The 20,137-nt window shown below is 39.3% G+C and overlaps 1 protein-coding gene across 9 annotated transcripts in view; it reads right to left on the bottom strand.

The window, feature by feature from the left end:
• Positions 1-20,137, bottom strand: part of NCOR2 (nuclear receptor corepressor 2) — a 236,236-nt gene that overhangs the window by 173,228 nt on the left and 42,871 nt on the right. For all 9 annotated transcript variants that reach the window (XM_058158811.1, XM_058158809.1, XM_058158820.1 and 6 more), the window contains exon 2: positions 6,703-6,938. In XM_058158811.1, the coding sequence (XP_058014794.1) occupies positions 6,703-6,807 (105 nt within the window). In that variant the 5' untranslated portion in view covers positions 6,808-6,938. The remainder of the gene's footprint in view (positions 1-6,702; positions 6,939-20,137) is intronic.

Consider the following 20,137-nt stretch of genomic DNA (forward strand, 5'->3'; position numbering starts at 1 on the left):
AGGAAGGGCAATAGCACATAGACATATATCACTTCACAGTGCTTTCCATCCCTCTCTGTGGTTTACAGCAGGGATGAAATGCTCCCAGTTCGGACCGGGAATGGCGGGTGGTTCAGAGAACCAGTAGCAAGAATCCCTGCCCCCGCCCCATGCCCAGCTGAGTGGCATGATCATCAGAGGTTTTGTTTTTTTAACTTTTAAAAACACTTTTTCTTCAGCTGAAAAAATACTTTAAAAGTTTTTTTTAAAAAGCCTTTGATGATTGCGCGGTTCAGCTGGGATCACCAGAGGAGCCTTTTAAAAGCATTTTTTCTACAACCTCTTCAGCCGAAGAGGTTGTAAAAAAATGCTTTTAAAAGCCTCTGATGATCCCTGCTGAGCCACGCGATTATCAGAGGCTTTTTTTTTACTTTTAAAAGCATTTTTTTCGGCCGGTGTTGATGTTCCTGATGCCCTGAGTTTCTCCAGCACATACAGCAGATACAAAATCACTAAATTTAGAAGCACTTCAGGATAATTTGAAAGATTTTATGAAAGAATCTCTTAATGATGCTATGAATTAGCAAACCTCTCAGATAGAAGGTAAGTTTAAATTAATTACAGAAGAAATGTCAGAGATGAAAAAACAGATGTTAGAAATTCAAATTGGAAATAAAGAAGTCGAGGAAGGTCTGGTGTCAGCAGTACAGGGTTTGGCATCAAATGTGATTTTATTGGAGCAGGAAGTAGAAGAAATAAAGAAAATTTAAAATTGGAAAATAAGATTGAGGTAGCTCAAAGTAAAATGGATAAAGCTGATGATGAAATTGTTTTGGTACAATATAGAGCTATGGAATTTGCTTTAAGAATATGGGGCCTAAAAGAGAATAGACAAGAGAATTTGAAGCAATTTTTTTCTGAGGCCTTTGCGGAGATTTTGGCAGTTTGGCCAGCAGATGTGGCTTTTTATATTGACAAAATTTATCGTGTGAATTCCTGGATAGCAAGACAAAGAAATCTTCCGAGAGACATTGTCATTTATTTTACTACTAGAACAGTGAGAAATAAGATTTTACAAGCTTCTTTTAAAGGAGACAAGATTCAAGCGGCTGGTCAAGATATTTTAATACTAAAGGAAATTCCCCCAAAAATGTTGAGAGGTAGGAAGGAATTTGCTTTTTTGGTGAATGAACTTAAAAAATGTCAGATTGAGTACAGATGGGACATCCCAACTGGTATAATAGTTTACTATGAAGGGAAAGCACATCGTCTTAATACAGTCAGTGAAGCACGAGAGTTTTATGCTTATATGCTTAAAGCTGGAAGTCCACCATCTCCGGATGGTAGGAGAAAGAAAGGCGAAATTAAAGAAAAAGAAGTGATAGTAATGGAAGAAGACCTTTTACAAGTGTTGGATGTGTCTAAGATGGGATCAGAGATTCCAAAAGAGCCAAGGATGACAAGAGCGGCTGTCAAACGCAAGGAACAAGAAGAAAAGGCTCAACAGGCTCAATCTGCTACTACCAAGACGGAAACAGTGGGAGGAGCAAGGCCCAAAGAAAGATATGATTTGCAGCTGGTGCTTCAAAAGTTTCCGATCGCTGATAATGGCAATTAGACTTTTATCTTGGAATGTTAATGGATTAAACTCACCACAAAAGAGAAGAAAGATATTTCATTATTTGAAGTAATTTAAAAATGACATTGTATGTTTACAAGAAACACATATTAGAACATTAGACCAGAAATATTTGATAAATTCAAAATTGGAAATACATTTTGTTGCATCTGTTACAGACAAGAAGAATGGACTAGTTGTTTATATAAAGAGTAATTTATCTGCAACATTAATTGAGGCGGATAATCAAGGAAGATATATTGTTATTGAACTTTTATTGGAGGGGAGAAAAATACTTTTAATAGGAGTTTATGCACCAAATCAACAACAAGGAAAATTTTATAAGTTTTTACATAAAAGAATAACATCTTGGGATTATAAAACTTATATATTAATGGGTGATTGGAATGGAGTGATGGATACCCAGAAAGATAAAAGAAGTCTTAGAAATATTTCCAATCGTGTAAAACTGCCAAAGGCATTCTTTGATTTGATGGAAGATTTAGAATTGAGAGATGTATGGCGAGAACGCAATGAAAAAGAGAGAGATTTTACATTTTTTTCTGATAGACATCAATCATTTTCTAGGATCGATTTTATTTTAATTACTAATGATTTGTTTTTCAGAGTGAAGAAGACAAAAATTGTTCTAGAACTTTGTCTGATCATAGCCCAGTTTGGATTGAGCTAGATCAGGAAAAGGAGGCCAGGAGGTCGTGGAGGATGAATGAGAATTTGTTTAAATATGAACAAAATGTAAATGAATATAAAACTCAAATGAAGGAATTTTTTTCTTTGAACATGGATAAGGGGACACCTATAGAGATAGTTTGGGACTCCAGCAAAGCTTATATGAGGGGAATTTTATTAGATATGAATAATAAATATAGAAATAGATTGCAGAAAAAGCGAAAAGAATTAGAAGAGGAAATTAAAAGGAAGGAGCAGTTATTGGTATGTAATCCAGGAGATAGTAAAATAAAAGAGTCAATAAATATATTAAGAGGTCAATTTAATATGTTAATGGCAGATCAGGTGGCAACTAATTTACAATATGCAAAGCATAATTTGTTTAATAATACTAATAAACCTGGAAGGTGGTTAGCATATTTATTAAGAAAGAAACAGAAACGACATATAATTGATAAAATAGAATATAGAGGTAAGGAAGTATATCAGCAAAACTTGATTAGAAAAGCTTTTTAGAATATTATACTAAGTTATATTCTAGAGATGTGATTAATGATAAAGATATAGATAGATATTTACAGGACCACGGTGTCTTAGAAATTACAGTAGATCAAAGGGAAGAGTTGAATCAATTAATTTCTTCAGAGGAAATAGTGTTTGCAATTAAGCAGCTTAAAGCGAATAAAGCACCAGGTACAGATGGTTTGACAACTACTTATAAAAATTTACAAAATGAGATGATTGTACCACTTAAGGAGTTATTTAACAGAATACAAAGGGGAAAAGAAGTTCCTCCCTCATGGGGGACAGCTTTTATTTCATTAATACCTAAAGAAGATCAAGATGATGTTAAACCAGAGAATTATAGGCCAATATCGCTTTTAAATACTGATTATAAGATATTTGCTAAGATATTATCGAATAGATTGATGCGACTGATGACTCAATGATCAAACAGGATTTATTAAGGGGAGACAGATGAGATATAATATGAGACAAATTGTAAATTTACTTGAATATTTGGAAAGAAACAGCCAGGTTTTAGCAGCATTCTTCTTTTTGGATGCGGAAAAAGCTTTTGATAGATTGGATTGGCAGTTTTTGTTTAAAGTAATAGAAAAAATGCAATTTGGGGATTATTTTATTCAAGCAATTAAGGCTATATATCGAAAGCAAAAAGCTCAAATAATATTAAATGGTGGATTAACAGAATTCTTCAAAATTGAGAAAGGGACTAGACAAGGATGTCCCTTGTCACCGTTATTATTCATTCTAACTTTGGAAATATCATTGAGTAATATACGTGGTTCAGATCGAATAAAAGGAATTAGAATTAAAAATCAAGATTATAAATTAAGAGCGTTTGCAGATGATCTAGTTGTTACTTTATCTCAACCAATACATTCAGCCGTATATCTAAAGGAGACAATTGATCAGTATAGTAAGGTATCTGGGTTTAAAGTGAATCAACAGAAGACAAATATGATAATTAAAAACATGAATACACATCAGAGAGAAGAACTAGAAACAATAACTGGATATGAAGTAGTTAAAAAGGTGAAATACCTAGGAGTATATATTGCAGCATCGAATGTAAAGTTATATAAAAATAATTATGAGGTATTGTGGGGAAAAGTAATTAAAGAAATGGAGAATTGGAAGAAGTTACAATTATCATTGTTGGGATCAGTGGCAGTTATAAAAATGAATGTTTTGCCTAAATTTTTATTTTTGTTTCAAATGATTCCAATTTTGAAGAAAGATGCAAATTTACAAGAATGGCAAAAAGGGATTAATAAATTTGTATGGAAGGGTAAAAAACCGAGGATAAAGTTAAAAATAATGCAAGACGTTAGGGAAAGAGGGGTTTAAAATGCCTAACTTGAAATTGTACTATGATGCAGTTGCTTTAGCCTTAATTTCTGATTGGATTAATTTAACAGAGGAAAGGATTTTGAATATAGAAGGTTATGGTTTGTTATATGGATGGCATGCATATGTAATATATGACAAGAAAATTGATAAGACATTTAAGAATAATATGGTTAGAAGTGCTTTGTTGAGGTTTGGAAAAATATCAATATAAGTTAGATGGAAAGATACCAATATGGACCAACCCCAGACATATGATAGAGAATATAAATATATTACAAAAAATGGAGGTTATCACTTACAAAGAGCTTTTGACTATGGAAAAAGGGGAATTACAGTTAAAATCTAGGGAGAAATTGAGGGATGAAGAGAGAAATTATACATGGTTCCAGTATGGATAATTGCAATCTAGATGGAAAATAGATCAGAAAATTGGTATAAGGCAAAGTGATGATAATTTGGTAAAACAAATAAAAGATCAAGGTCAACAGCATATAAAGAGATTATATAATGTATTGGTTGAAATTGATTCAGAAAGGGAGTTGGTTAAAGATTGTATGGTAAAATGGGCACAAAATTTTCAACAACCTATAATGTTAGAAATATGGGAAAAAATTTGAGTGAGGAATGTTAAATTTACGCAAGCACAAAATTGAAGAGAAAATTTTTATAAAATGTTTTATAGATGGCATTTAGATCCTAAAAAACTTTCATGTATGTATCCAAATGTGAAAGCAAAATGTTGGAGATGTGATTGTGAGGATGCTACCTATTATCATATATGGTGGACTTGCAAAAAAGTTAAAGCCTTTTGGATTAAAATATGGTGGATTATGCAGAACATTTTGAAAAAGAAGATCAAGTTTGTTCCACAGTTCTTTTTATTAGGAATAATTCCAGATTGCACTGTTATAGAGACAAAACTGATTTTGAATTTAATAACTGCTGCAAGACTATTGATTGCACAATATTGGAAGAAAGAAGACTTACCTACAATTGGAGAATGGATTAGTAAAGTATCAAATTTAGCAGAAATGGCAAAAATTTCTGCCTACTTGAAAGACTGTACACAAGAAAAATATATTTTGGAATGAAAAAAGTGGATTGATTATATTCAAAATAAGTATCAGATTAAAAAATATCAATTAGTTTTTGAGTGAAGTTAGGAATTGCTATGTATTAGAGTTTAAGAAAGAAGGGAATTGATAGTGTGATGGTGTGAAATGGAATATGTTTTATGTTATATTTTAGATTATGTTTGTTAGTTACAATACCCTGTATTCTGTTCTGGGAAGTCTCGGGGAGGAGGGGAAATGGGGAAGGGAAGATTATAAATTGATTGCCATTGTACAGGAATAATGGTAGAATTAAACAAGTTGGAATGGTGTAAAGTCGGGACTGCACGGTAACCACTCCCAAGGAAAGGGTAAGGAAAGAGGAGTAAAGAAGGAAGAAAGTAGGTAGGCAGGTAGGTAGGTAGGAAAGAAGGAGGAGAAGAAAGGATAGGAGGAGAAGAAGGAGGAGAAGATAGAGGGTTAGAGAGGATGGAAGTGAGAAGTGGGAAAGAGGAGGGGAAGTAGGAAAGCGAGGAGAAGGATGGTGGGGAAAGTTGAAGAAGGATGAGAAGGATAGAAAGGATTAAGGAAGGGAGTGGCGGCCGAGCAGGCCTGATTGAGCATAATCTGAGTATAGGATTGATTGTTGGATAAGTGATTGTATTGCACACTGGTTAAATTGTGGGAATTATTATGGAAAATTTAAAAAAAAATCACAAAAAAATAAAAATTAAAAATAAAAGCATTTTTTTCGGCCGAAGAAAAAATGCTTTTAAAAGGCTCCTCTGGCGATCCCAGCTGAGTTGCCTGATCATCAGAGGCTTTTAAAAGCATTTTTTACAACTTCTTCGGCCGAAGAGGTTATAGAAAAAATGCTTTTAAAAGTAAAAAAAAAAAGTTGGCCACGCCCACCCAGTCACATTACTTCCCACCAAGCCACGCCCACAGAGCCGGTAGTAACAAATTTTACATTTCACCCCTGGTTTACAGAGTCAGCCTATTACCCCCAACAATCCGGGTCCTCATTTTACCCACTTCAGAAGGACGGAAAGCTGAGTCAACTTTGAGCTGGTCAGGATTGAACTCCTGGCAATGAGCAGAGTCAGCCGGCAAAACTGCATTCTAACCACTGAGCGACCAGGCTCCTACAACCTTTTCTGCCAGGTTTTTATGTGAATAACTGTGGGTTCTTAAGTGAATCGCGAGGTCACGCAAAAAAATCCAGCTTACACACATACACACACACACACACACACCCGTTGGCTTTGCTTGTTGAACCCTGACCCCGGGATGCTGCAGCCGTTATTAACCATACTGCTGGCCTAGCACCCGAATTCTGATCACGCAATCATCTCCTTCGCAAAGACCACCGCAAAGGCTCTAGTCCTCATGACCCAGAAGCCCACTCTTGCCCCACTGGCACGCCCACAGCAGCCGATGTTCAATGCTTGGATGAAGTTGGACCGGAAGCGAAGAAAGGATACTCACCACATGAGGCTGGTTTAATGCCACGGGGTAGGACATGGCGTGGGAGGGGTAGTGGGTCTCTGCCCCTCGCCAGGTCTGGGTTGCCGGTTGTGTAGATCCAGCCATCGCCAGAGGGGGGGTGGGCGGAGCAGTCTTCTTTGGGGGGGGGGGTCCCTCCTAAGAATCAGCAATGCGACACACTAAGGGATCCCGGAGTTCGGGAGCATGATGCTCGCCCCGGCCATGTCCCGTTGTGCCTGTAAGGGAAACAAAGGCAGGATGGATTAGAGTCCCATTGAAAAAACAGAGGGGTGCATTTGAGAGAGTTAAATGGGGGGTGGGGGTACCTCCTTCCCATGAAGGTGTCCCAACTTTAATTCTCGGTCCAGAAAAAAACCCGAGAACCACCGTCTGGCCGGAGCAGGGGGAATCCTGGACTTACGACTGTAATGGGAACCAGGATTTCCTACGCTCAAGCTAGACGGGCTTGGGGAAGTGAGACATGCAGGCCCAGGTTGTTGTTGTTGTTGTTGTTGTTGTTGTTGTTGTTTTTGATGCCAAGGTTGTTAAGTGAATTATAGTGGCTGTTAAGCAAATCTGGCTCCCCCCCTCCCCTTAACTCGGTTTGTCGGAAGCCAGCCGGGATGTTTGCAAACGATGATCGGTGACACAAGCAACACTCCCTGGGATGACACAACCGCTGTAAACATACAATTTCGAATACGTGACTATGGAGCTGCGGCAACGGTTAAGTACCGGTTTTAAGTCACTCTTTTTAGGGCCGTTGTAACTTCAGTCGGTCATTAAACAAGTGGTTTGTAAAGCAAGGACAACCTACATCACCTGCTCTTTTCCACGGGTCCTTACATTATTTTGCATAGTCCTCGACTGACAATCTGTTTAGTGCAACGGCAGTGAAACAAGTGACTTACCATCGTTTTTCAGACTTATTTATTTATTTATTTATTTATTTATTTTTCACATTTATATACCGCCCTATCTCCCTAGGGACTCAGGGCGGTTCCCAGGCAAGTAAAAAATACATATAAATACAGACTAAAATAAGAATTAAAAAACTTATTCCACATAGCCGAATTGTTAAAAACAATATAAATAATAAAACCCATTTAAAACCAGTAAATTTAAAATCTAATCCAGTCCTGCGCAGATGAATAAGTGTGTTTTAAGCTCGCGATGGAAGGTTCGGAGGTCCAGAAGTTGACGAAGTCCTGGGGGGAGTTCGTTCCAGAGGGTGGGAGCCCCCACAGAGAAGGCCCTTCCCCTGGGTGTCGCCAGACGGCACTGCCTAGCTGACGACACCCTGAGGAGTCCCTCTCTGTGAGAGCGCACGGGTCGGTGAGAGGTATTCGGTAGCAGCAGGCGGTCCCGTAAATAGCCCGGCCCTATGCCATGGAGCGCTTTAAAGATTGTTACCAAAACCTTGAAGCGCACCCGGAAGGCCACAGGTAGCCAGCGCAGTCTGTGCAGGATAGGTGTCACACGGGAGCCACGAGGGGCTCCCTCTATCACCCGCGCAGCCGCATTCTGGACTAACTGAAGCCTCCGGATGCCCGGACTTACCACCTTTGCAGCCTGCCCCATGATCACGTGATTGGCAACTGACTCATATTTATGACGGTTGCAGTGTCCCAAGGTCACGTGATTCCTCTTTTGCAGCCTCCCCCCACAAGCAAAATCAAGATGGAAGCCAGATTCACTTAACAACCAGGTTACTAATTTAGCCACTGTGGTGATTCACTTAACAACTGTGGCAAGAAAGGTCGTAAAACGGGGAAAAACTCTGTAGAGATTCCTCCGTCATCCAGGTCATGGTTGTCCCAAAGGTGCTTTTTTAAATTATTATTTATTTATTTATTTATTTATTTTTCAAATTTTTATACCGCCCATCTCCGAAGACTCGGGGCGGTGTACAGCAAATAAAACACAAATAATCAACAAAAATTTAAAATACAATATTAGTTAAAAATCTAATTCAATAGCTATATGTTAAAAGTATTAAGTTAAAAAATTACGAAATAAATTAAAACCCCTTTTAAAAACCCACTAAAAACCCTCAATATTTAAAATTAATCAATTAGGCCAGCCCCGCTTAATGAAAAAAGAAGATTTTGAGCTCGCGCTTAAAGGTCCGAAGATCTTTTTCAAGAAGCAACTGGACTTTCTTGATTTTTCTTTTGAAGACATTTTGCTTCTCATCCAAGAAGCTTCTTCAGCTCTGACTGGATGGTGGGGAATGGAAGGATTTATACTCCTCGCAGGCAGCTGGTCATTTGCATCCTTTTAGAGGGTCGTTGAGGCCACTTGGAGGTTTATCTGTGTCTTCAGTCTCCTGATTCCACATGATGCACATGAAAAAAAAAACCCAGAAAGTCCAGTTGCCTCCTGAAAAAGCACCTTTGGGACAACCATGACCTGGATGACTGAGAATCTCTGCAGACTTTTAGCTATGCAATTTGGGATGAAGACCCTTTGAATGGTGTGGGGGTAGGAATGGATTTCCAGAGGAAAAACTGCAGACTACAGGAACCATTTGCACCACTCAGGTGACCCTGAGGACACAGATAAACCTCCAAGTGGCCTCAATGACCCTCTAAAAGGATGCAAATGACCAGCTGCCTGCAAGGAATATAACATAAAAAATTTCCAGTGTTGGAGCATTCACAACTTCTGCAGGCAAGTCGTTCCACTTATTAATTGTTCTCACTGTCAGGAAATTTCTCCTTAGTTCTAAGTTGCTTCTTTCTTTGATCAGTTTCCACCCATTGCTTCTTGTTCTACCCTCAGGTGCTTTGGAGAACAGCCCGACTCCCTCTTCTTTGTGGCAACCCCTGAGATATTGGACCACTGCTATCATGTCTCCCCTAGTCCTTCTTTTTATTAAACTATTTCCATTCCTCACTATCCTGTCCAGAGCTGAAGAAGCTTCTTGGACGAGAAGTGAAATGTCTTCAAAAGAAAAAAAAAACAAGAAAGTCCAATTGCTTCCTGAAAAAGCACCTTGGGACAGGACAAAACTCAATAAACAAATATCTTCGCTTAACAACAGAAACATTAGGCTGAACTGTGGCCTTAAGTCGAGGACTACCTATACAGAGGAAGGTAGGCTTCACTTTGTCAGGATTTCTATTAAAAGCCCCCCCCCCTCTCAGTTCTCCAGGTGTTCCTCTTGACCTCCAGGTGCTTCAATAAGCCTTCCACTCCCATCCTGAAATAAGTCTTAGTTACACCCTGCATAAATTGGCAACAGCAAAGTTGACCCAACCGTTTTCTCCAAACCAAGCTTGGTTTTCTTTTTCTTTCCTCTCATCCATTAGCAGCATTGAAATAATTTTGTTTTTTTTGCATGGTTTCCAAAAGGGAAGAGAAAAAGGAAACGCAATGTACCACCAACAGATTTCGGCTTCCTCAGAATTTATTCCTGGGATTGTGTAACAAAAAGGACTCTTTGCAAAACTCTACCCAGGTTCATTCTTCCCTCTCCACTCCTGGAAAGGGTTGGAAAAGGGGCCGGTTTAGCTCAGGCTGGTAAGGCCTGTTATTAAGAACACAAAGCCTGCAATTACTGCAGGTTCGAGCCCGGCCCAAGGTTGACTCAGCCTTCCATCCTTTATAAGGTAGGTAAAATGAGGACCCAGATTGTTGGGGGGGCAATAAGTTGACTTTGTAAAAATATACAAATAGAATGAGACTATTGCCTTATACATTGTAAGCCGCCCTGAGTCTTCGGAGAAGGGCGGGGTATAAATGTAAACAAAAAAAACAAAAAAACAAAAAAGTTGCCTCACCAGTTGAACTTACGCCTGTTTCAAGAGCTTTCTTCATAGTCTTTTCAAACTCTCCCCCCCCCACCCTTCCTTTACGGTCCTTGGCTTACAACCGTCCGTTAAGCAAGTTTTCGAAGTTACCACCACACGGGGAGGGGGGGGGTATGGAATAATAACTTATAACCGATCCTCAGACTTATGACCGTCACAACTTCCCTGCAAGTGACATGACAGCCACTTGTGACTTTCCAAGCTGGCTTCCAACTGGTCAAGCCAATGGGGAAGGTTGGCAGCAGGTTGCAAATGGTGGTCACATCTGGTGGGCGATTCGCTTCATGATCTAAATAATCTAAATAATTGAAGGGTCCAGCTATTCTCCAAAGCACCTGAAGGCCAGACAAGGAATAATGGATGGAAACTGAACAAGGAGAGATTCAGCCTGGAAATGAGGAGGAATTTCCTGTCAGTGAGAACAATCAACTGATGGAACAGAAGTTGCCTTCGGAAGTTGTAAAAGCTTCATCACTGGAGGCTTTCAAGAAGAGACTGGACGGCCATCTGTCAGAAATGGTGTAGGGTCTCCTGCTTGGGTGGGAGGGTTGGACTAGATGACCTACAAGGTCCCTTCCAACTCTGTTAATGTAATCTAATGTAGACCACTGAGTGAAGCAGTCACGTGATGTTTGCTGACGAGCTGCTTCGTTTAGTGGGGACTTGTTCAAACTCAACCAATGGGGGTTTGTCCTACAAACCTCTGTTTATAAGACAGGGAGCAGCAAAGCCCACCCAGGAACAAGCTGTGGAATCCACTGTCAAGGGCCTGGAGCTGGACTCGGAGTTCCAACTCTCCATCTTTGCAACTGCTACAAAAGGGACTACAAAGGATCATGCATCCCTCCCCTTTAAACCTGGATGGGTTCAGCAGCTGGCTGAGGATGATGGAAAGCGAAATCCAGCCCATGATGCAGAATGAAGAGCGGCTGCAGGATTTGGGTCTGGCTAGTCTACAGAAATGAAGAATTAGGGGTGAGATGATAGCATTATTCCAATATTAAAATTATTCTCCAAAGCACCAGAGGGCAGGAGAAGAAACAATAGGTGGAAACTAACCAAAGAGAGAAGCAACCTGGAATTAAGGAGAAACTTCATAACAGTGAGGACAATTAATCAGTGGAACAGCTTGCCACCAGAAATTGTGGGTGCTCCATCACTGGAGGGTTTTAAGAAGAGACTGGACAGCCACTTGCCTGAAATGATATAGGATATAGGAGCAGGGGGCTGGACTAGAAGACCTTCAAGGTCCCTTCCAGCTCTATTCTATTCTAAAAAGAATGAGGGTTGGGGAGAGCATCTAATTTACAAAGACAGTTTAAATTCATGTCTGTGAACCATGGCAACCTGAAAACCAGAAGACAAAAATTCCCATCTTCAAATTCTGGTTTAGGATTTATAAAAACCACACTGGATTACACTTTGGCAGAACTAAAAGAGGAATGCAGGTGGTCCTTAACTTACAACATTTCTTTTAGTGACCGTTCAATGGCAATTTAAAAAGTGACGATTTTTACGACATTTTTCACATTTAGGACTGCTTGCAGCCTCCCCACAGTCACGCGATCAAAATTCAGATGCTTGACCACAGACTCATATTTATGACGGCTGCAGCGTCCTGGGGTTCACGTGAGTCCCCTTTTGCAACCTCCTGACCAGAAAAGTCAAAGGGGAAGAAGCCAGACCGAGTTATTTAACGACCGTGTCACTAACTTAACTGCAGCGATCCCTTAACGGCAAGGAAGATCATAAAATGGAGCAAAGTGACAAATGTCTTGCTTAGCAACGTAAATCTGGGGCTCAGCTGTGGTCCTAAGCAGCAGTTGGTTTCACATTAGGTTACTACCAGTTTGCCCCACCCGCATGCACCCCGTTCGCGCATGTGCCTGCCTTCCACACACGTACCCGGCCTTCCTTGCATGCGCTTTGCTCAGTAACTCAGTAAGCTCAAACTGCCCAAGGAGCTGCTGATCCAATTCTACAGAGGAATTATTGAGTCTGTCATTTGCACCTCTATAACTGTCTGGTTCGGTTCTGCAACCCAACAAGAAAAACACAGACTTCAGAGGATAATTAGAACTGCAGGAAAAATAATTGCTACCAACCTGCCTTCCACTGAGGACCTGTATACTGCACGAATCAAGAAGAGGGCCGTGAAAATATTTGCAGATCCCTCGCATCCTGGACATAAACTGTTTCAACTCCTACCCTCAAAATGACGCTATAGAGCACTGCACACCAGAACAACTAGACACAAGAACAGTTTTTTCCCAAAGGCCATCACTCTGCTAAACAAATAATTCCCTCAACACTGTCAAACTATTTACTGAATCTGCACTACTATTAATCGTCTCATAGTTCCCATCACCAATCTCTTTCCACTTATGACTGTATGACTGTAACTTTGTTGCTGGCAATCCTTATGATTTATATTGATATATTGACCATCAATTGTATTGTAAATGTTGTACCTGGATGAACGTATCTTTTCTTTTATGTACACTGAGAGCATATGCACCAAGACAAATTGCTTGTGTGTCCAATCACACTTGGCCAATAAAAAAAATTCTATCTATCTATCTATCTATCTATCTATCTATCTATCTATCTATCTATCTATCTATCTATCTATCTCATGCGCGTGCTTTCCATGCATTCGCCTGGCTTCAAAAATGCGCCTAAATAAGATGGCATAGAGGCGGGGCAGGTGGGGAGGCCCACCCGCGATTGCTGCTACCGGTTCGAGCAAACCGGTCCAAACCGGCTGAATACCACCTCTGGTCCTAAGTCCAGGACCATCTGTGCCTTAATTTTTGCATTTATACCCAATTCAACAATCGCAACACGGATCTCCGCCAGGTGCCAGGAAAACCAAATCCTAAGGAACCACCCAGGCTTTTTTCCAGGCTACCCAATGTTCCCCCCCCAAAAATTGCATCAAAGCAAAAAGAAAAGTGGGGAAAGGGAAAAAAATAAACCCTCAAAGAGGATCAATTCACCTCTTCTCTCTGCCTCCCCTTAATGTTTCTGGCTGCCAGCAATTATTCTCTGTAGCTATGGAAACTCTGGCTGCCGTTCAAGACAACTGTGGGCGAAGCTTTGAGCCCCTTTTTTTCATTGCAGGGGAGTTCTTTTGTGTTTCAATAAATCCCGCGCCGCCAATTTTTTATACTTGAATCGGACTTTCGTTTTTATTTTGATATTTTTTTTTCCCCAGCATGGAGCACCGGTTTTGGGTGGTGCAGAAGCTTTGCAAAGTTTGAGGAAAGCAAACGTAACTATTTAAGTTTCAGTTTCGGACACTTGCAAGGTAACAGAAACAGATAAAATCTTCAGTGTGGGGTTTGTGGTTTTTTTTAAAAAAAAATAATATTTGTTTGGATTCAATGGTTTATGGATTATAGGGTGGCTTGTTAACTCATTCATGTCTTCAATAAAGGAGAATATCTGTAGCTCAGGATTTGAAACGAGGGGTCCTTGGTGCTCCCTGAGCTTGATGGTTTTCTTGTAGAGGTTTTATTGTCAAACTAGGTAACATCATTAATGCTACAAAGGAGTGGGGTTTGTGGAGAGGGGGAGGGTACAGCACCAAGGACCCTACAGTTGTCATTGTCATCCTCTCCTCCTCTTCTACTCCTCCTCCATTCCACAAACCCTTCCCGCTTCTAGCACTATGATGATATTACCTAGTTGGGTCATGAAACAACTACAAGAAAACAACCAAGCTCAGAGAGCACCTCCTCCCAAACTCTCTCCCTTCTAGCACTGATGGCATTACCTAGTTGGGTCATGAAACTTTTGCAAGAAAACCACCCTCCTCAGAAGGCACCCTCATTCATGTCTTCAAACAAGGGAGTCATCAACCCCATCATCAGGTCCATCCGTCTTTCTAACCATCCCTTTCTTCTTCTCTTTCCTTCCATCTTCCCACCATTATAAACATCTCCAGGGAGTTCATCCGATTCCATTTTTTTCTTTTTCACTTTCATCTTTCGCTTCCTAACTTCCAGCATTGTATTTTCCTGCATTTTGCTTAATGTGAAGGGAAAGGTTCCCCTCGCACATCTGTGCTAGTCGTTCCCGACTCTAGGGGGCGGTGCTCATCTCCGTTTCAGAGCCGAAGAGCCAGCGCTGTCCGAAGACCTATGGAAACTCTGGTTGCCGTTCAAGACAATCCTACCAAAGGTGGTCCCTATTTTTTCTACTTGCATTTTTTTTACCTGCTTTCAAACTGCTAGATTGGCAGAAGCTGGGACAAGTAACGGGAGCTCATCCCATTATGCGGCAGCACTAGGGATCCGAACCGCTGAACTGCCGACCTTTCAATCGACAAACTCAGCATCTTGGCCACTGAGCCACCACATCCCTTAATTACTTAATGTAATTTACGCCGAAAAGGAATATTGTGATAAAGAGATGGAAGATCTTTGGACAACAGGCAAAGGAATAATAAACAAAAGCAGCGTAGATATTTGGAAGAAGAAATTCAAAGGAAGCAACAGTTATTAATTCAAAACCCACAAGATCATAAACTTAAAGAGGCTATAAAAATATTACAGAGTCAATTTAATATGTTAATGGCAGACCAGGTGGCAACGAATATACAATATGCTAAACATAATACTTTTTGTAATGCAAATAAACCTGGGAGATGGTTGGCATATAATTTAAGGAAGAAACAGAAAGCACGTGTCATACAAAAAATAGAATATAAAGGTAAAGAGACATATCAACAGGATAAAATTAAAAAGGCATTCTCAGAATTTTATACTGCACTATATGCAAAAGACAAAATATTGGATAGGGATATTTATGATTATTTGAAAGATTATAAGGTGAATATTCTAACATTAGAACAGAGGGAGGAGCTGAACCGCCGATAGCTACTGGAGAAATAGTGGAGGCAATTAAACAATTAAAATGGGAAAACCCTGGTACAGATGGTCTTACAGCAACTTATTATAAAAACACAGGATGAAATATTAGGCCCACTTAAAGAATTATTTAATCAGATACAATTAGGGTGGGAATACCCCGTCATGGAAAACATCTTTTATTTCACTGATACCAAAGAGGAGCAAGACTGCTCTAAACCTGGTAACTATAGGCCGATTTCACTTTTAAATAATGATTATAAGATTTTTGTAAAAATAATAGCAAATAGATTAATGTTAGTTTTACAACAAAGAATTCATACTGATCAATCTGGTTTTATAAAAGGGAGGCAGATGAGGAATAATGTTAGACAGATTATTAATATATTGGAATATTTGGAAAAGAAGAATACTTCAGCGGCACTTATTTTTTGGATGCAAAGAAAGCCTTTGATCGATTGCATTGGGATTTTTTATTTAAATTAATAGAGAAAATGCAATTTGGAGACTGTTTTATTAGAATAATTAAAGCGATTTATGGAGAGCAAACAGCACAGATTATAGTAAATGGTAGTTTGACAGAAGTTATTAAGATTATGAAGGAACAAGACAGGGATGTCCCTTATCACCATTATTGTTTGTTTTGACTCTGGAACCATTATTAGATAAAATACGAGAATTAATGAAAATAGAGGAATTAAGATTAGACAATATGAGTACAAAGTTAGAGCTTTTGCAGATGATGTAGTGGTTACGTTAATGAATCCTATAAATTCAAGTAGATTTTGTTGGAAGTAATTGATAAATATGGAAAGGTATCAGGATTTAAAATAAATCAGAAAAAACAAAAGTGATAATTAAAAATATGTCTATACAACAGAAACAAAAACTAGAGGAAATGACAGGATTTGAGGTAGTAAAAAGGTTAAATATTTAGGGTCTATATTAGCTCATCGAACAAGAAACTTTATAAGAATAATTATGACTTGCTATGGCAAAAAGTTCAGAATGATATGAATGGCTGGAAGAAATTGCAGTTATCCCTATTGGGAAGGATTGCGGCTATTAAAATGAATGTGTTACCTAGATTTTTGTTTCTGTTCCAGATGATACCTATAATTAAAAAGGATAAAAATTTGGAAGATTGGCAGAGTGGGATTAATAAATTTATATGGCAGGGTAAAAAGGCGAGGGTTAAAATGAAAATAATACAGGATTCACGGGAAAGAGGTGGTTTAAGAATGCCTAATTTTAAACTATATTATGAAGCAGTAACCCTCTCAGTAATAAGTGACTGGTTTAACTTAACAGAGGAAAGAATTTTGAATATAGAAGGTTATGACTTGTTATATGGATGGCATGCGTACTTATTTTATGGAAAAAGTGGATAGGGCTTTTAAGAATCATGTGTTGAGAAGTGCTCTTTATGGTCTGGAATAAATATTCCTATAAATTAGATTATAAGATTCCTATATGGGCGAGCCCTAGACATGCAATAGAGAATATAAATATAGAACAGAAACAGGAAATGATTACATATAAAGAACTTTTGTATGCTGAAGGAGGTAGATTGCAATTAAAATCATTACAGGTATTAAATGAAGAAGGGAGGAATTATACTTGGTTTCAATATGGGCAAATAAGTGCTAGATGGAAAGAAGATCAAAAAATTGGTATAATGCAAAGGGAGGAAAATTTAATAAAGCAAATTAGAAATCAGACCCAGGAGCATATAAAGAGATTGTATAATGTGTTGCTTGAAATAGATTCGAAAAGGATTTGGTAAAGGATTGTATGATAAAATGGGCACAGAATATTCAGGAACCAATAATGTTGGAAACATGGGAGAAAATTTGGGTTAGAAATGTTAAGTTTACACAAGCACAGAATTTAAGGAAAATTTTATAAGATGTTTTATAGATGGCATTTAGATCCCAAAAAATTATCATGTATGTATCCTAATATCCAAGCGAAATGTTGGAGGTGTGATTGTGATGATGCTACATATTTTCATATTTGGTGGACTTGCAAGAAAATTAAGGTCTTTTGGATAAGAATTTGGTGGATTATTCAAAATGTACTGAAGAAGAAGATAAAGTTCCTGCCACAATTTTTCCTTTTGGGAATTATAATGGATTGTACAGGGATTGAGACTAAACTGATTTTGAACTTAATAACAGCAGCAAGACTGTTGATTGGACAATACTGGAAGAAAGAAGAGATACCTACAATAGAAGAATGGATATTGAAAGTTATTAACTTGGCTGAGATGGCTAAAATCTCAGCGTTTTAAAAGACAATACGCAGGAAAGATATTTAATTGAATGGAAAAATGGATTGATTATCTACAAAACAGATATCAGATTAAGAAATATCAGATTGCCTTTGAATAATTAGAAAGTTATTTTATGTAATGGGAGGGGTTGGGAGACGAAAAGCTTTGGATGTGGTTATTTGGATTGGACTTTACCTTGTGATTGACCCGGGAAGCCGGGGTGGGGAGGGGGATGTTTTGTTGTTTTTTTTTTTTTGGGAGGGAGGGGGAAAAAAGGGGGAAAATGTTTTTGTTTTTTTTTAAAACTCTTTCAATAAAAAAAAAAAAAAAAAAAAGAGATGGAAGATCTGCTCTTGGCGATTGCCTTCATGTTTAAGGAATTCCACAGGTGAAATTTCTACTTTCCCAGCCCACCAAGGACACCCCGAGAGTCTCACATCCTATCCTGAAGACCAAACTTGTATCCCCAACCCTCACCAAACCCTTATTTGATGTTGTCCTCAAATACATTTTTGCACCAGCACAAGATCTCAGAACTTTCAACCAGGGTGTTTTGGGTGAACTCAAAGACATAAAAGAGGAGCAAAGGCATGTGAGCCTTTGCAGGCAGCAATGTTGTTCAGTCTGGCCGGTTTAAATTCTGCAGCTCCGGTTTGACTCTGTGTTCCGTGTGGCCTTGCAAAGCTAATTGCAGCATGTCAAGGGAGATAAAGGTGGGTGCTTATCAGCCTTATCCCAAAGGACTTCTGTCAAACTCTTTACAACTATTTGGGACTCATCTGTGAATGAACAGAATGAGAATGAGCAGGCTGTGAATGAACAGAATTCATAGCCATTGAAATAAAAAGTGGGTTTTGGGGACCAATTGTGTGCTTTTTACTGTCTCAGAAAGCCTAGGTCAGAACAGACATCACCCGCCAACAAAAGCTGGATGGAGCCACTGAAGCAGCAGGCGTGAGATTAAATGGATTCCAGAGGATGGTAGAGGACAGGAAGTCCTGGAGGAATGTTGTCCATGGGGTAGCGATGGGTCAGACACGACTTCGCAACTAACAAGTTTAAAAAAACTGGAGAAGAGGACTCAAAATTGGCTCTTCTGGAGCTCCAGAAGATTCCCAGGATGTGTGTTGGAACCTGCAGTTGATGTGGTGGCCTCCAAGGGTTTTGAAGCCACAAAAAGCATTGTTCAAAGACTTTAAAAATAGTAAGCAAATGTAAGAGAATGGCATGAAATGGGCCATCGCTGTAGCCTTTTCTTGTTGTCATCTTGGAGTTTTTCCAACCGCCACTGTGCAAACAGAGAGAAGGGAAATGGAAATTCCACTTCTCTACAATGGCTGGAGAAAGGCCCAACTTTTGCGCCATCAACAATTGAATTTCCTTTTCATTTTGTTCTTCACACTGAACTACTATCCGCCGAACACTCGTACAGCCAGCGTTATTTCCAAGCGTTATTTGGGGGAAGTACTTAAGGGCAGATCTGAAAAGCAGCAAAAAGAGTGCCACACCATTTCTAATAGATAAATAGATAAATAATAAATAGATTTACACATCTAAAGGAGCTTGTCCTGCCAGGATTGGTTAAAAAAAAAAAAAAAAAAAAAAGAGATGGAAGATCTGCTCTTGGCGATTGCCTTCATGTTTAAGGAATTCCACAGGTGAAATTTCTACTTTCCCAGCCCACCAAGGACACCCCGAGAGTCTCACATCCTATCCTGAAGACCAAACTTGTATCCCCAACCCTCACCAAACCCTTATTTGATGTTGTCCTCAAATACATTTTTGCACCAGCACAAGATCTCAGAACTTTCAACCAGGGTGTTTTGGGTGAACTCAAAGACATAAAGAGGAGCAAGGCATGTGAGCCTTTGCAGGCAGCAATGTTGTTCAGTCTGGCCGGTTTAAATTCTGCAGCTCCGGTTTGACTCTGTGTTCCGTGTGGCCTTGCAAAGCTAATTGCAGCATGTCAAGGGAGATAAAGGTGGGTGCTTATCAGCCTTATCCCAAAGGACTTCTGTCAAACTCTTTACAACTATTTGGGACTCATCTGTGAATGAACAGAATGAGAATGAGCAGGCTGTGAATGAACAGAATTCATAGCCATTGAAATAAAAAGTGGGTTTTGGGGACCAATTGTGTGCTTTTTACTGTCTCAGAAAGCCTAGGTCAGAACAGACATCACCCGCCAACAAAAGCTGGATGGAGCCACTGAAGCAGCAGGCGTGAGATTAAATGGATTCCAGAGGATGGTAGAGGACAGGAAGTCCTGGAGGAATGTTGTCCATGGGGTAGCGATGGGTCAGACACGACTTCGCAACTAACAAGTTTAAAAAAACTGGAGAAGAGGACTCAAAATTGGCTCTTCTGGAGCTCCAGAAGATTCCCAGGATGTGTGTTGGAACCTGCAGTTGATGTGGTGGCCTCCAAGGGTTTTGAAGCCACAAAAAGCATTGTTCAAAGACTTTAAAAAT

This window comes from Ahaetulla prasina, chromosome 15 (genome assembly GCF_028640845.1).
Source record: "Ahaetulla prasina isolate Xishuangbanna chromosome 15, ASM2864084v1, whole genome shotgun sequence".
In the NCBI taxonomy this organism is placed as follows: domain Eukaryota; kingdom Metazoa; phylum Chordata; class Lepidosauria; order Squamata; family Colubridae; genus Ahaetulla; species Ahaetulla prasina.